Here is a 16,583-nt window from a genome sequence, read left to right as displayed (position 1 = left end):
TCGTTGAAAATACTTGAGAATATTCAAATATTTATATATACTGAATAAATTAGAAAAACAAAAAGAAATAAAAATTCATTTAAATTTAGTCTTAGTAATACTAAATTTAGTATACTGTGATATAGCCGCATACTTACAAAATAACTCAAGTTAAATTGCGATATTGGTTTTATATTCCATTTATTAGATGATAATTAATAAATAAAATATAAAACCAATATAAATTAATTTTAATGTACAATTAATAGAGAATAGCAAATATTAAATAACAAATATTTCTTACATTAAATGATTCCAATAAAAATAATATATATAGCAATATTTAATTATATGGATAAGATTTAATATAAAGATACATGTATATTATGAATAAATAGAACAAAAAAATAAATAATTTGTAAAATATCTCTATTAAATGCATTAGTTAATGTATAAAAAATCTATTATAAATAATAAATAATAAAATATGAAACATATTTTTTTTTAGTGAAAAAAGATGTATTAATCAAAACTAATCTTAATAAATTTTATCCACAGAGTAAATATAAATTATCAAATGCAGGTAAATAATTATTTATTTTCGACTATTGATAAAATCGAATTAAGAAATATATATTCTAAAAAAAATATAAAATTATAAATTATATATAAAAACAATAAGTCATAACAATACCTTTCTTTTATAAAATGCAAAATTTAATTAATTAACGTGCAAAAAATATAAAAAAAAATCTATAGCGAAAATAATCATTTATATATTATCAAAAAATAAAATAAAATATATATGGTATTTAAAAAAAGTAATATGTCTTTCTCATACGAACGTTATAGAATGACTGCAAGCGTTTGGTCATTTCCTTATCTATATATCTTTCAATCGAAATATGTAATATATAATACATATATATATATCATATATACAATGTGTTCCATATAAATAAAATCTAAACTAACCTAAATTATGATTACTTTTTTATAAATAAATAAAAATTTTAAATATTGAATATTATTAATAATTATTAAATATAATAATATATATTTAATTGTTTAATTAAATAAATTTACTTTTTACAGTAATACATTTAAATAATATAGTGATGTGTTAGGTTATATATAAATATATTTTGCTTTATTTTTACAAGAATAATTCATTCAATATTAAAATTTACAAATCAAAAATCTAACAATTTAAAAAAAAAATGGCAGAAAAAAGTCATTGTATGTATTTTGTAAAAAAAAAAAAACGTTATTGTCGTATGACAGTAAAAAAAGGAAACAAATTTTGTGGTGAACATCAAGAAGTTTCATTAGATTGTGATTTAGACAAGCAAAAATCTGAAAATAAACGAATAAAATGTCCACTTGATCCAACACAGTAAGTTTATATCTTTTATAAATATTTTATAGGAATATAAAATTTAATTAAATTATTTCTAGTACATGTTATGAATCTAAGATATCTAAACATTTAAAAGTATGTAATGCAAAGCGTTTAATTGATGCACAACCATCATTTATTGTAAAAGGAATTAATTCCAATGAAATATGTGAAACATCACAACATGTTCCACTTTCTGAATTAAATGAACTCATTATAAGTACAGTTATAGATAAAATAAAAAATGTTTATGGTTAGTAATTTTAATTTATTTAAAAAATCTTTTATTATAATTTTAAATTTTAAATTTTAAATTTTAAATATAAATTCATATATTTAAAATCAAATTTAAACTTGATCTATAATTTTTTATTACTTTTTTTTATAGAAAAATTACCAGAATTTCCTGAAATAATATTGGAGCATCAAATACTTAAAGATAAAATAAATGACGTTTCTTGTGGAAAAATTGTTAAGAAGCATCTCATTCAAAATTCATCATTATTATCACATTTAGAATGTGCAAATCTTATAAAAGATAATACTTGTTTTATTGAGTTTGGAGCAGGAAAAGGCAAATTAACTTATTGGTTAGGACAAATAATAAAGAATAAAAAAGATTGTTGTATATTATTGATAGATCGTTCAAGTTATAGACATAAGAGTGATAATAAATTGAAGAATGAACAATCTGCTCTTATAATAGAAAGAATACGTACTGATATTGCTGATTTGAAATTAAATGCTATATCAACAATTCAAAAATTTAAAAATAAAGTTGCTATTGCAAAACATTTGTGTGGTGCAGCTACAGGTATATTTATAGTTTTCTTCCATATATATTCTATTACTAAAGAAATTATTAATATTATTTTATAGATTTAACTCTTAGTTGTTTAGTTCATGCAATGCAAAATGAACCGAAATGTAATGTTATTGGATTAATTATTGCATTTTGTTGCCATCACAAATGTGAATATAAATCATACGTTGGAAAAGATTTTTTAAAACAATGTGGATTTATACCAAATGAGTTTACAATTTTATGTAGCATTGCTAGTTGGGCAACTTGTGGTTCTGTTTTAAACAAGGAAATTGAAACTTCAAAAACTCAAAATAATATCAAAAATATAAGGTATAATATTTTTAATTTTTAATATTTTCTCTTTGTTTTTTTAGATATGAAAAATAATAAAAAAAACACATTATATTTTTTAGTACAAATATAAAAACCTTAACTTCGAATGAAAAAGAAAATATCGGCCGTAAAGTAAAATCGATACTAAATTGGGGTCGTTTGGAGTATTTAAAAAATGTTGGATTTCAAAGTAACCTTATTTATTATACTACTTCTGATGTATCATTAGAAAACATGTGTATAGTAACTACAAAAAGTCAAATATAATAATTTATTATAATAAATATAAAATAAACTTTTTGAACCAATTTATATGTATTTATCATGCATACAAATATTGATTCTTAATAAAATTTATTCTATCTATCTATTTGATGATCTGGATATTTTTGTTTTGAATATAATCGTATTTTTACTATATAAAAAAAGTATATTTTCTACTTTTTTATGTAAAAGATCAATATTATTATTATATCGAAGTTAATATCAATCAGTTAAAATACGTAATTTAAGTATGACTATTTTATTGCATCGCTACATGTGAACACTGCACAAGGCATTAATTTTACTATATACAACGCCCCGCCCAAACATAACTTTGTGTAACAGTTTCTATTGCACCAAATGATGTTCGTATTCAAGATGATTACGTTGTTAAATTAATATTACAAAAATTATACATATATTTCTACTATAATAATAAAAATTTAATTAATAATTAATATAAAATTCATCAATAAAAGAACTATTTAAGGTACGTATTATATAATATTAACATTTTGTTTGATAAAATTAAAATTTCATGATTTCATTTACTCATTATGAAGTCATTTCATGATATTTTAAAGATATATTAACATTATATTTTTTATAATTAATTTTTTAAATATAATATAATCAAAATTTTTATAAAGAATAAGCATTTTAAAATAATTCTAATTTAATTATATGACTGATACGCCACGCCTTCGTTTCTGTAAGTATAGATGACGCGAAATTTACATTTTTAAAAACTGGGATTTTTGAATTAAAAAATTAAATATTATTTGCAAATTTAAACAAGATACTATTTTGCTAATTAGTAAATGAAATTATGTAAAAAAATGTATTTATTCCCTTCAGTCGATTTTTAAATTAATAGAATTAATTGATAAAAGTTTATTAAAAATTTATTATTAAAAGTTTAAGCATTGAAGGGAAAATTATCTTTGTTTTTTTCAGAGGAATCTTTAAAATTTATAAAATGTCCATTTTAGACGAGCGAGAGGATTATCTGAAGAATCCCTTCTTTGTGAAGCATGAATATGGTGATTTTACACCATTTTATGTCACTGTCACTATCTGTTCTCTATTATTTGCATTTTTGTGCATTCTGAACATTGGATTTTGTTGTTCGCGTCATCGATATTACTGGCAGAGTCCTCATACTGGTAAGTTTCAATATCAATATAATAAAATATTTCATTTTCAATAATAATCTTATAATGAATATTATTAATGTTTATTTTTTTATTTAATTAGGGAACAGATGGATTCAACCATTATGGACAGTATTACCGCATAAAACACCACCTTTGGATTTAACTGAATTAGAACCAGGACGTGCTTTTGAGGCACAAGAGAAACAAGAGGTTTTACAATATCACGATCCAAAGCCATATGGAACTGCACCACAAACACAAGAATATATGGAAATGCAAAAACGTGAGAGTGAAATTTAATTAAATATTAATTTTGATATTATATATATAAGTGAACAAACATTCAAAAGTCGAATTCAAGTATTCAGTTAAAAACATTGTACAAATTGATCTATATATAATAGCCAAAGCTAAAAAATAGCTGTACAAAGTGCCCAAAACTTATATATTTTTAAAAATCACATCAAGATGGGACTGCACATTTTTTGGCCAGCAACCACTTGTTTAACACTTTTTGTTGTTTGTATAATAATAATCTTATTAAAATATGGTTCACAAATTTGTAAGGTACGACATACAACATTGCCATCTGACCGAGAATGGGAAGAAAAAGCATATTCACGAAAACTTTCAATTTCCATGGCATAAAGTTAGATAGATATCACCATATGTTTTCATATGTCATCTAATTCGTAATAGCAAAGAATTTAGATTAAAATTAGAATATATTTTAACATATAGATATATGCTTACTCTATATTTAATAATAACATTTCAAATCTAAAAACTATTTTTCACAAATATGCTTTGAAAAAATTACTTAAACACTATACATATGTATAATATACATATGTATCAGTGTTTTATTTTAAAATAATATAATTGTGTGCCTTAAAAAATAATTTTGCACATTATACATTACCTTTTATGCATTTTAGGATAAGAAATTTTAATGAATCTCTATTTATCTATATAAAATATCATAATTGTTTGTGTCATGAAAATTAATTTTTTTCCAATAAAATTTTACAATTAATAATTAATTAAAAATGAAATAGAATATATATATTTGTTTAAACAATAATTTTAAGAAAGTAAGTAATAATTCTTACATTTTATAAGTTGATTTGAAAATATATTTCATGACACAATATAAAAAAAAAAATAGAATATTTGTAAAGAAAGACTATGTAACTATATTAAAGATCTGTAATCCGTCCCATTTTTTAAAGTTTAGTATTTTTTATAAAACAATTTTATAATTATCTGCAAACTTTTGTATTTTTTATATGTTTTTCATATAAATAAAAAATGCTTATCTTTACATAAAATATACGTACATTTAATGTATCTTCTATTAATTATTTGATTAATTTGATTAATTTGTGTTCACTAAAAACATAAAATTAATCAATAATTTTTATATATAATATTTAGTTTTTATTGACAACATTGGATTTTTATTACATGTGTAATGGTTACACAATTATTTAATAAGTAAGTAGATACATTATACAATTTTTTCGTTCAATTATAACGTCAGCTTGTAAATAAATTACTGACAATGATTTCGCACGAGCTACGAGATATTTAATTTGGAAATATGAATTTGATTTGATTGCCTAGGCAACTAAAACTTAAACTTCCTATTAAAGATATCTTTTTTTTTTTTTTTGAATTCTTCTTAACTAACTAATTTTTCATTTTTTTTTTCTTTTGATCTGATATAAATTCGTTCGCTACTATTCTATAGAAAAGTACCGAACAGAATTCTTCTTCATTTATGATTTGATTTTAAATTCATCAACGATCTATATATCAACATGGATGCATAATGATTAAAAAACTTTGAATGGTATACTCAAAAGATCAATAACATTTTTGGAAAGACTTTTGATTATGTTGCAAGTACAATGATGGATTAAAATTTGAAAAAGCAATTAAGGCTTCCTTCTGCCATACTTCAACTCGCATTTAAGAACAATTTAACTTCTAATCATTAGCATATCTTCTATTATTATTATGCTATGTTACAATGCGTTTAAAACACGAAGAACTTCCATCAAGTTCCACACAAAGAGAGGTCAAGCATGTTATTATTTAATTACGCTTTAATAGACGTTTAATAATAGTTAATTAGAAGAAACCATAGAATGTAGATAATGCTATCTTATTCTATCATAGATTCGTTTTTTTCATTTTTTTTTCTTTTTATGTATAATCATGATATGACGTACACGGTATATGTAGACTAATCTACGATCATCGATACCGATCAATACCATCGATCCGTATGTATTCGCTGAATATTTTTTTTTATACAGATATACCGTATATACCCGGCATCATTACCTGAATTAACTGACTTTTATTAACTTTATCGAATTTTTCTTGTTTCGTATACATCTAGACTTAAAAACAAATACAATTTTGTATTCGGAAAGGGGAAGGTTTGATTTCTATAGTTTCAATGGAACACCTCGTAGAGACGAGTTCTAATTAATTTAATTAGCCCCCAGATCTACGAGAAGCCTGAGACTTTTGCATTATGTTAATTTGATTTTTATGCTCATTTGGCTTTCGTTATTATAAGTTTTTCATTCAGAGATAATACGAGACACATATAAAGAGACTGTATATATTGACGTTTCATTTTATGCGAAGGTTACGTCTTGTCGAGAAGAATTATTAGTACATATCGGAGAAATGGTAATAATTATTTAATCGTGCTTATCACGTAAAACACTGATTCCCAAACTTAAGGACGCGGCAGTTTTCAAACAACTTTCCAATTAATTTGATATTTTAAAAGTTATTTAAATATTTATTTAATATTTATTTACTTTTAACTATATTCTTTTTCGTAAAAAAGTAGTTTATTACTTTTATCATTAGCATAAGTAAGTTTATATCTTGGAACCTCGATTATATCCTAATAAGAATGAAAACGTCCGAAAAGTTTGGAAACCCTTTGAATGTATAAGACATAGTTAACATCAAACACGGTATATTTACCTATATGACAATTGAAAGGATAAAATCTCTGTTCACAAATATTGTACCTGATTTTAAGTATAAATATTAATGAAAAGAAAGCCGAACAGAGAGCCATCTTAAAATAATCATACGCAGAAGAATGTGCGTGGAAAACTAACGAATTAAACGAACAAAATGTTCGTGTTAATGATGATATATTTTAATTTTTTTAGAGGAAGACAAAGTTAACGGGCATTTTATATAGAGACCGTCGATCGTCCACTTGTCTTTCTTCTTTTTTTTTATCCATCGACGTATTTTAAAAGAAATATAAACTATTTCTAATTGGGAATTTCTATTATGCTATAATTGATAATCGTACAACGTTGAAAATTCGTATGGGTTCGTAACGATGCATATATTCTAGCAAGAATATATTTTATAAAGAATCTCAACGGCAGTCATTTCGTGTTGATTCTTGATACTAAAAGTTTTACCACAGTGTATTACTATACAATTATCATGTCATGAAACGTTTCATCATCGATACAGTAGCATAATATAATAATAATAATCGTAACTTTATAAAACATATAAAAAAAAGAAAAAATTATTTCCTTAAAAAAATAATAATTCATATATTATAAAATATATATTTTGCCAATTATATTTACAATTTACTATATATTATATTTATCGGATTACTCATTTAAAATTGGCAAAAGATTATTTTTGACAAAAGAAAGAAAAAAAATTCATTACAATATCAAAGAATAATTAATAATTTTTAATGTTTTAATTATGTCACTGTATCGAGGACAAGATCGATAATATTCAAATAAATCGATACACAGCAATTACAGAGTTAACAGAATTGTAAAAAAAAAAAAAAAAACATTATTGAATCCAGCTATACTCTTTAATATATTCGTATAGCAATTATTAATATTTGGCCACATATAATGGAAGTAATTCTGAAAATAGCCAACATGTAATCGATAATTATTATCGATGGAGCATGTACTGACAGTAACGTTCAAACGTTTAAAAGTCAGATTTTATGATCGTATTGAAATTTCTTTTTCAATTATAATCATTGTCAATACTTAAAATACATTCCTTCTCTGTTCATTTGAAAATTAGAGTTCACGTGAAAAAGACAAGATAGTATTTTCGTTGCCTGTTATGGAACAGATCGCTGCGTACTCCATTAAGTGATTGATCGACAATTTTCCTCATTTATTGTTTACCCGACTTCTTGCTTGCTCGTTCTCCTAAAACAGTTACATAAAAATTATAAATCAAAAGATATATATAGTTATACATATTTAATATATACATCTAAATATATCTAATATATCTATATATATCTAATATATACATATATACATATATAACATATACATATATACATATATAATATATACATATTTTAATATAATAAATTTGATTGTTTCATTATTGACTGTTAGTAATAAATTTACAATTTGCAAGATTGAATTATTTAATTATTACTATGATTAAATTTTTTATTTATTTTTGTATCTTTAAAGTTAAAGTAAAGTTAAAGTATCTTTAAAGTAAGTTAATTTTTTTTTATGTTTATCCAGAAAAAATATTTATTTACGGAAAAAAAATCCTTCGAAGAAAAAGAATCATGATGGTAAACAGAAGTTCTCCTTAATGTAAAGTTTCATTATTCAAATATTTAGTCATAACATTTACTACCATTTATTACTACCATTATAATAGAAGTTTCAATAACAATCTAATTCTATCAATATCATCAAACTCAAATGAGTATCAATTCAATATCAATATCAATCTTAAATATATTACTGTAGTATTAATTAATATAACTATTATTCACATAATTGTATATAATAAAAAAAGAGAATAAAAATATACCTTTGGGTGATTTTTTGGTGTTGGTTTCCGGTTTACACCTCTTGGTCAATCGACGCGTTTTTTCGCATGAAGTATCACTGTTCGCTTTTAAATTGTCCACTCTTGTCATCAGCTGATTCACGCATCCGCTCCACGTGCCCTTTTCGTACCGGCAAGCTGTATTCCCCGCCAAGCAGGGATAATCACACCATTATAAACTCCATTATCATTCATTCATGATACAAGTTAAGGCGACAACGGTGCACATCTTGCATTACAAAATGACATGACGCGACTATTGATTTTCTAATTAGATTTTTAAAAAAAAAAATTGTCATTCAACTTCGTTTTAAAGATATTTATATATAATTAATATCATTGTTAAAGAATGCTTAAACTCTCATGAATACTATGAATATTCGGAATATCGATAAAATTGTTACATACCCATGAATCATGAGAGTTTAATTTAATTTTCTGAAATAGAATTTCGAGCAAACACCCACGCATAAAATAGAAATATCTGCATAGCAATGGCGGCGAATTAGATTCTAAATGTCAAGTCTAATTGAATTGAAAAGAATAAATGAAATAGAAACTATTAATTAAAAAGTTCCATTATTTGTAGCTATAGCTATGTTGAATATGATCATTCTAATGTGACTATCTTTTATGATGCTTTAATGAGTTTATAATCATATTTTTTTTTTTCGTTTTTTTTTTTTTTGTATAAAGCTTACACCTGAATCTAAACGAATTCATAACTTAATTAACTCTTATATAATTTGAATCGAAAGTTTGTCGAGAAAATGTTGATACATAAACATTAATTCATAATTTTTTCCGATCAATTTCATTTCTAATAGATAATAGAAAATTTTAGATATTGAAGAAATGTTTACCATAGAAACAATGCACCGTTGCCCGAAATCAAAGATAAATTAGATAGCGTTCTTCGTTCCATTTAATTAATGGATTAAAAGATTTTTGAGATTCTCACTAATTAGAGTCCATCTAAAAGACTATCCAACTTCATCTCTAGATTTAAACTGCACATATCAAATTAAGGAAAAACTTATTATACATTGTTTATAATCAATGAAATACAAAAATAATACATTTAAATATTCTTGTTGTTTTATCGGATTATTTAGTTAAATAGTCCTTTAATCCTTAACACGAACATTTTTCGTGGAATTTTAAAAGTATATATTTTTTAATATAAAACAAATCTTCAAAATAAAATTTGCGAGAATCTTTTTGATGAATCAAGCGTGATATTATGTACTGTAATATTCTATAAAAATTTTTTTAATATTTTCATTTGATCATAATCATTTGTAAAAACAGAATTGATTTGAATTTTGCAAGCATTATAATTAATGAAAATATTGAAATTTTTATCACGATAAATATTTATTTATTTATTTTAATCAAATAAATTTAAGAACGAAGATAAAAAAGTAAATGTCGAAAAATTCGAGTGAATCCAGCGTGTGGATCACAGATAGCGTACCTTTTTTGCATTTTTTCTGGATGGTCTTGGTCTGCTCGCACGACTTGTCGCCCTTTTTAAGGTTCAGTGTTCGGGACCGAGTGTTGGTTTTCGAGTCGCACTCCGACCATTGACCCTTCACGTATCTGCACGACGAAGTACTGCCGGATGCTGTGTCAACAGATGTAAAACGTCAATAGAGATAATTGAAGGCACAGCCGATCAAGTGGATAGAGAAATTTCCGAACGTGCAGGACGGCCTTTAATTACGATGCAAAAGTCTAGTCCTTTTCTCTCTATATTGCTCTAGGATTAACATATTTAATAGTTATAATTATCTCTTCATATAACACGTAATAATAGATGTTAATTTTGTGAAAGACTATTAAGAATTTTTAAGTTAAAGAATTATCATATTATAAAATAGTATTATAATTATAATAGTATTATAATAATTATTGTATAATATATTGTATAATATTATAGAATTCTCTAATTTTATCAAAATATAGATAATACTAATATTATAAAAAATTATTAATTGATAATCACATAGATATATATTTTTAAAATATTTTCTTCAAAATAAAAATTGAAATTTAATAAGAAATATATTTTCAATATTGTTAATGATGAAATATATTAGAAAAATATTTATTACAAAAATATATCTTTGTATGTTAATCTAATAAATATAATTCTTATCATATACATATTCAGAATTAATTCATGACAGTGTAATTGTTGCACAATTATATATTCATTGTACATTCATTATACATTCATGGTACATTGTCAACTTCAGATTGAAGCTAGACATGTATAGCTTTGAATATCAATATTTCCTATGAAGTTGAAGAGAAAGAGAGACATTACGTTCATTGTCTTTTTATTTTTCTTCATGTCACGAGACAAAGCTAAAAATAGAAAATTGAAACTTGAAATTTGAATATATGCAAATGAAATCTGATATATATTTCTGAAAAATACGATTAATCTATCCATAATATTTAAATATTATTTCTTTATTTTCAATAAAATAATTAAAATTATATATCTTTTCGTTTCATTGATTTTATCTTATTGTATCAATTTGAAATATATATATATATATAATAATAAGAATATATTAAATTATGAAAATGAAGAAAAAAAAACAAAAACCAGTCTCAGATTAATTTTTAATAAATACATATATAACAAAATAACATTTAATTTTTTACGTGAAAAATATGTTGAATTGACACAAAATAAAAACAAAGATTAATATATAATTTAAAAATTATTCACACGATTTTTTATAACGTTAAATCTTGCATCTATCAAAGTAAGCAGAGACTGCACAGAAGGAAAGGGATATAACTATGAAACGAAACGAGGAAAGCAAATAGAAAGTTGCAGTAACCAAGAAGCATGGCGCGAGCTTCATAGCTCGACCTGTAATTCAACGTGATCCTCGAAGTTGGAATTTCAGCAGCGGCCTTCTTTCGGTGACTTGTTCCATCCTGAAAAGGAACTCGAAGAAAAGCCCTCTCTTCTTCACCCCTCTTTTTCCCTTCCCAGAAGCTCGATCCTGGGTCGAATAAATTTCTAAGACCAAATGATCTTAGTCGAGAATGAAAGCGGGTGCGCGTCGCTGGATGATATTTCAATTGTATTCCCTGGCCGCGGGAGACGAAACCCGAAAGATGAGAAAAAGAACCGTGGAGAAACAAAAGAAGCTTTTCAATAATGTCAGAATTCGCGATTACTATGTTTCAATCCATTATAAAAACAATCTTTTCTTGATATATATGCTCAATGAGTTTGTTAATGTATCACGTTAGCTTTCATTTCATTTTTTCTTTTGTCTTTTTTTTTTTTTTTCTATTCTTTGAATGGCTAATTTTCAATAACGTCGACCCAATTCTAATAAAAACAGTCAACACTACTTGACCTAGAATGTATACTTGGAAACAAATACTAACTACTTTTCTTAAGATAAAACACCTTTGAAAAGATTCCAAAGAATACACAATGGACGTGACTTCTGTTCGCGTGGGAGCATAATTAAAGAGGATTTTTAAGCACAAAGATTCTTATGGACGCCATGATACTCCTACACACCATTGACCTCTTCACGAAACAAACAGTCTATCTCAAACACCTTGTAAACACTTATCAGATATATTAAGTTTCTTCATCTCTCAACGAAACTAACAAGGACTTTTCCCAGAACTTCCAAGATTTCAATTCTTCTCGTTGATCTTTCAAAACTCGGTTTATAATAGGAACTTTTAATGAAGACTTTTCAAAGAACAGTAAAAGTAAATAAATCTTGTAGGATAATCTCGTAGTTGAAAATCAAAGCGAAAATTGTTTTAGATTCTTATTATTATTATTATTATTATTATTATTATTATTATTATTATTATTTTAAGAATGAAAATGAAGAGTAAAGAAATGAGTGAAAATGATTTTTTCTTATTCTCTATTATATTAGAAAGTTGGAAAGAAAAAGTATAGATTTTGACTAATCATCATATTAACTAATTTTGATATTTTATTTTTAAAATTATTCAAAAGAAAATGAATATGAAAAAATATATACTGTAGATAAAAGAAGGAAATACAAATTATTAAAAAATATATATATATATATGTGTGTGTGTGTACTTTAAATAATTAATGAAAATAATAGTTAATAAAAATTATTATTAAATTATTATTAAATTCTGATCACTTAATTTTACTAAAAATATGAAAAATGTTGAAAATTGTATATAATCTTAATTTTTTAACCAGAAGTTATATATCTTTGTTTTCTAAATTTCACCTTGATGTGTATATATACAGAATATTAATATATTCGTGGGATATCTTTGAAAGCTTGATTCTCAAGGCCAAAAAGAAGCAAAAGTTAATATATACAAATGTCGATTGAGGCTTATTTATTAAGTTATAGGCAATTGAAGTTTGCATTAGATGAAATGAGACGAAAATAAAGCAGGATAACTTTATCACGAGTGTCTCATGAATATATTAATATTCTGTATTGTACCCTATAAGTACAGTAATTTTCCAATACATATCTACGGACTATTTCCATCAAATAATTAGTTCGAAATAGATCTATCATTCGCATCAAAGTAATTTAAGTGGTAAAAATTGTATTATTAGAATAAAAAAAATATAATTTTTTCTTAAATTTTTAATTAAATTGTTGCAAAATGACTTAATCGATATAGATTATAGATTTGTACAATCAAAAGAATATATATATATAAAAACGTCAAACAATCCAGAAAAATCCGAAAGTTCTATATGATATCAACAAGCCATGACAATATCCCTCTCCACTTTGTTCACAAACAATAGAGTCTTGAAAATGCGTCGCAAAAAAGGGACATTGATAAAAAAGTAATGACGAAACTTTGTTAACAAACACAGTTTTATAGATATTTTGTCATCTTATTTTCACGTCTGATCATTCTCATCACTTGTGTTTTCATAAACTCATTACACATAAATTTATTTAATTTTAATTATTAAAAAAATGATCTGTTTATCTATTATTGCATTCTATTCATTATACTATCTCATTTAATACTTTTCACTTTCATTCTTGATGCAAGCTCAATAGAGAATAATGCCAATTTTTGAAAATTTACTTTTTTGTATATATAACTAAGCATATCATCCAGATACTATCTATGTATATGATATTATATATATATATATATATACATATATAGCTATGTAAAGATTCTTAATTAAATTTAATACATACCTCGTTCTTTAGTGCCACGAACGGTTCTCACAAGTACTTCCTTATCGTCTTCTTCCCAGAGATCAGATTCCGCTCTGGCGGTAACAATGATCATCAAGAGGGCGACACCGACCAGCGCCAAACTCCACCACAGCTTCATTCTGCATACAAAAAAAAAAAGAAAAATTAAAAAAAAAATAAGAAAAAAGTTTAAATTAAACATCTTGTTAATTTTATATTTTTAATCAGTATCGTTTTAATTATTATTATTATTATTATTAGATATCAGAGCATTGAGAAATGAAATTAGAAAAATATTTAACGAAAAAAAAAAATTCTATCCACTTAAAGTGAAGAATGGTTAAACCGAAGTAAAAGCATTGCATCATATTCTTGTATAGCACTTAAAAATTACGATTTTACCATTGAGATATATTGCAATCATGATATAACCAGATAGAAAATAATTTCTCACAAAAAAAATAAATAAATAAATCGAAAATGCAAAACAAAAATTTTTTTTAAACATTTAACTAATATATACAAGCTATTAATACATTTGTGAATAATTTTTTAAGGATCGATTTTAGATCTATATCTAAAATTGATATGAAAAATATCGATCAAATTTCATTAAATTAAGCGATATAATTTTGTATTGGATAAAGCAAGATGAAGATAGAATGAAATGATTGTATATGTATTACAATTGGAAAAACATTTTGTATACTCAAAATAGATCGATATTTCGAATCAGTTTACCAACTAGAAATTTTTGCTATTAATATAAAATTCGCAAAAAAAAAAAATTTTCTTTTTTTTTGTTTACGTTTTTTTTTTTCAATTTCATAGAAACAAATTCGAATGTTCGTTAGAAAATCGCGCTCGAATCAATTTTCTCTGTGCCAACATGAATTCGATGGTCGACATTCTTTCCATTTTTCTCTCTCTCTCTTTCTCTCTTTCGTCGTGAACATTTACTAACACATAGAGATTCGAATGCTATTTTTTTCCTGTGGATGGCGCGTTCGAAATTTACGGGTCAATTCATTCCCGCCATTGCCACGAGATTGGAAGCTCCCCTCTATATGAGAAGAACTAATGTTTTTACAGTTACAGAATTCTTGATGGTTATTGTTCTCACAAACATTGAACAACGAATATGGGTTTTTAGCTTTTTCAATATATATTGATCAAATTAATCAAACAAACATTTCTAATTAATATCAATAATAAGAATTTAATTGCGAACATTTTAGATATTGAATAATTTCTTTATCCAAGATTATTTTTGATTCGGTTATCATATTCCTAACTTCGAATAAATTGTGCATTAATAATATTTATCTTAACGAATAATAATTTTATTTTATGGATGTTTTCGAGCAATAAGTCACGTCTAACATAGGTTAAACAAGCCCGTAGTTTGCATATCATCGGAGAGTTTCACCCATTTGTCCCTCGTAAATTTTGTAATCGCCTGGAAACATGGAAAGTATTAATTGCCAAAAAGCTGCAAGCCTCGATGAATTCTTGTAATTATTGAAATCAATAGAAGCACAAAGCTCTGTAGCAGAAGAATCACAATAAATGAACGGTTAAATATTTTCTATCTTAATATTCGATTAAATAATAGAATTTGTCGAAAACAAATGGAAATTTATTCTGTGGAATATCACATATCTAATTGTATATACATATATATTCAACATGTAGAAATGCTTTCAGGATGAAACAAATAAAGTAATCAAAATATTTTTATAAATAATAAATTAATTGTAAAAACTATACAATATAATTTTTACAATATAGTTAATATAATTATTCATATTTTTCAAGATATTTTTTTTAATAAACAAGATTAAAATATTCTATTGATTTATATTATACTTTTTCACTTGAATTAAAAAATTTTGAAAAAAATTTCAATATCACTAACGAATTAAGAGTGAATGTAAAAAAATGATTGAATATAAAAAAAAAATTGTTAAGTTGTGAAGAAAATCCAAAAATTGTTAAAACTAGTTCAACTCTATCTACTTCTCTTTCGATGACATTACTATTCATGAAAAAGTAGCCATATTTTACGTGCCTTACTTTGTATGTATACTGATATTTGACACAGATGTATGCACGATTTAAATCGTCATGTTAATTAATAGGGAAGTGCGGGGGCGAGAAAATTATACCGAAAGCAATTCGTCGCCCTTCCACGGGAGGAAACGTTCGTTTGTCTCTTACATTTGCACCGCAATTACTGAAATCTTGTCCATTTGTGTCAACGATTTCGACAATCAATGCCAATGAAACAATGATACGTTTATCTTATTACAAAGCTACTTTGCGGTGCAATCAATCGAAATTGTTCGGACAATAAACCAACTTACATGCATCAACAGTCTTGCTTTTACACATTGTTGGGAGAAAGTTAATTTTACGTTATTCAATTCAATCATTGATCAAATATTCATGATTTCAAAAAGCGATGAGAACTGGAATACTTTATTTATGATTGTTTCCTTACAAGTATTTTTAAATTA

The 16,583-nt window shown here is 24.7% G+C and overlaps 3 protein-coding genes across 3 annotated transcripts in view; 2 read left to right on the top strand and 1 right to left on the bottom strand.

Annotated features, from left to right (window-relative positions):
- Positions 1-1,172: 1,172 nt before the first annotated feature.
- On the top strand, positions 1,173-2,869 carry LOC122716834 (tRNA:m(4)X modification enzyme TRM13 homolog). Its single transcript, XM_043940270.1, has 5 exons — positions 1,173-1,375; positions 1,438-1,631; positions 1,767-2,192; positions 2,258-2,513; positions 2,597-2,869. Exons 1-5 carry the CDS (start codon positions 1,200-1,202, stop codon positions 2,781-2,783), a joined length of 1,239 nt encoding a protein of 412 aa, XP_043796205.1. The 5' UTR covers positions 1,173-1,199; the 3' UTR covers positions 2,784-2,869.
- A 195-nt stretch (positions 2,870-3,064) lies between these two features.
- The window catches only part of LOC122716810, a 40,836-nt gene continuing 27,317 nt past the window's right edge, over positions 3,065-16,583 (top strand). Inside the window, exons 1-3 of the mRNA XM_043940226.1 lie at positions 3,065-3,270; positions 3,738-3,946; positions 4,038-4,220. Of these exons, the coding sequence (XP_043796161.1) occupies positions 3,760-3,946; positions 4,038-4,220 (370 nt within the window). The 5' untranslated portion in view covers positions 3,065-3,270; positions 3,738-3,759. The remainder of the gene's footprint in view (positions 3,271-3,737; positions 3,947-4,037; positions 4,221-16,583) is intronic.
- LOC122716809 overlaps positions 5,376-16,583 on the bottom strand; it is a 38,955-nt gene continuing 27,747 nt past the window's right edge. The window contains exons 2-5 of the mRNA XM_043940225.1: positions 14,065-14,204; positions 10,317-10,466; positions 8,822-8,977; positions 5,376-8,187 (exon numbers count right to left, since the gene is read on the bottom strand). Of these exons, the coding sequence (XP_043796160.1) occupies positions 8,153-8,187; positions 8,822-8,977; positions 10,317-10,466; positions 14,065-14,203 (480 nt within the window). The 5' untranslated portion in view covers position 14,204 and the 3' untranslated portion in view covers positions 5,376-8,152. The remainder of the gene's footprint in view (positions 8,188-8,821; positions 8,978-10,316; positions 10,467-14,064; positions 14,205-16,583) is intronic.

Source organism: Apis laboriosa, unplaced genomic scaffold (genome assembly GCF_014066325.1).
Source record: "Apis laboriosa isolate Shangri-la unplaced genomic scaffold, ASM1406632v1 scaffold49_cov149, whole genome shotgun sequence".
NCBI classification, from domain to species: Eukaryota; Metazoa; Arthropoda; class Insecta; order Hymenoptera; family Apidae; genus Apis; species Apis laboriosa.
The sequence above is the reverse complement of the archived record's forward strand: the minus strand, read 5'-3'. Positions and strand labels throughout refer to the sequence as shown.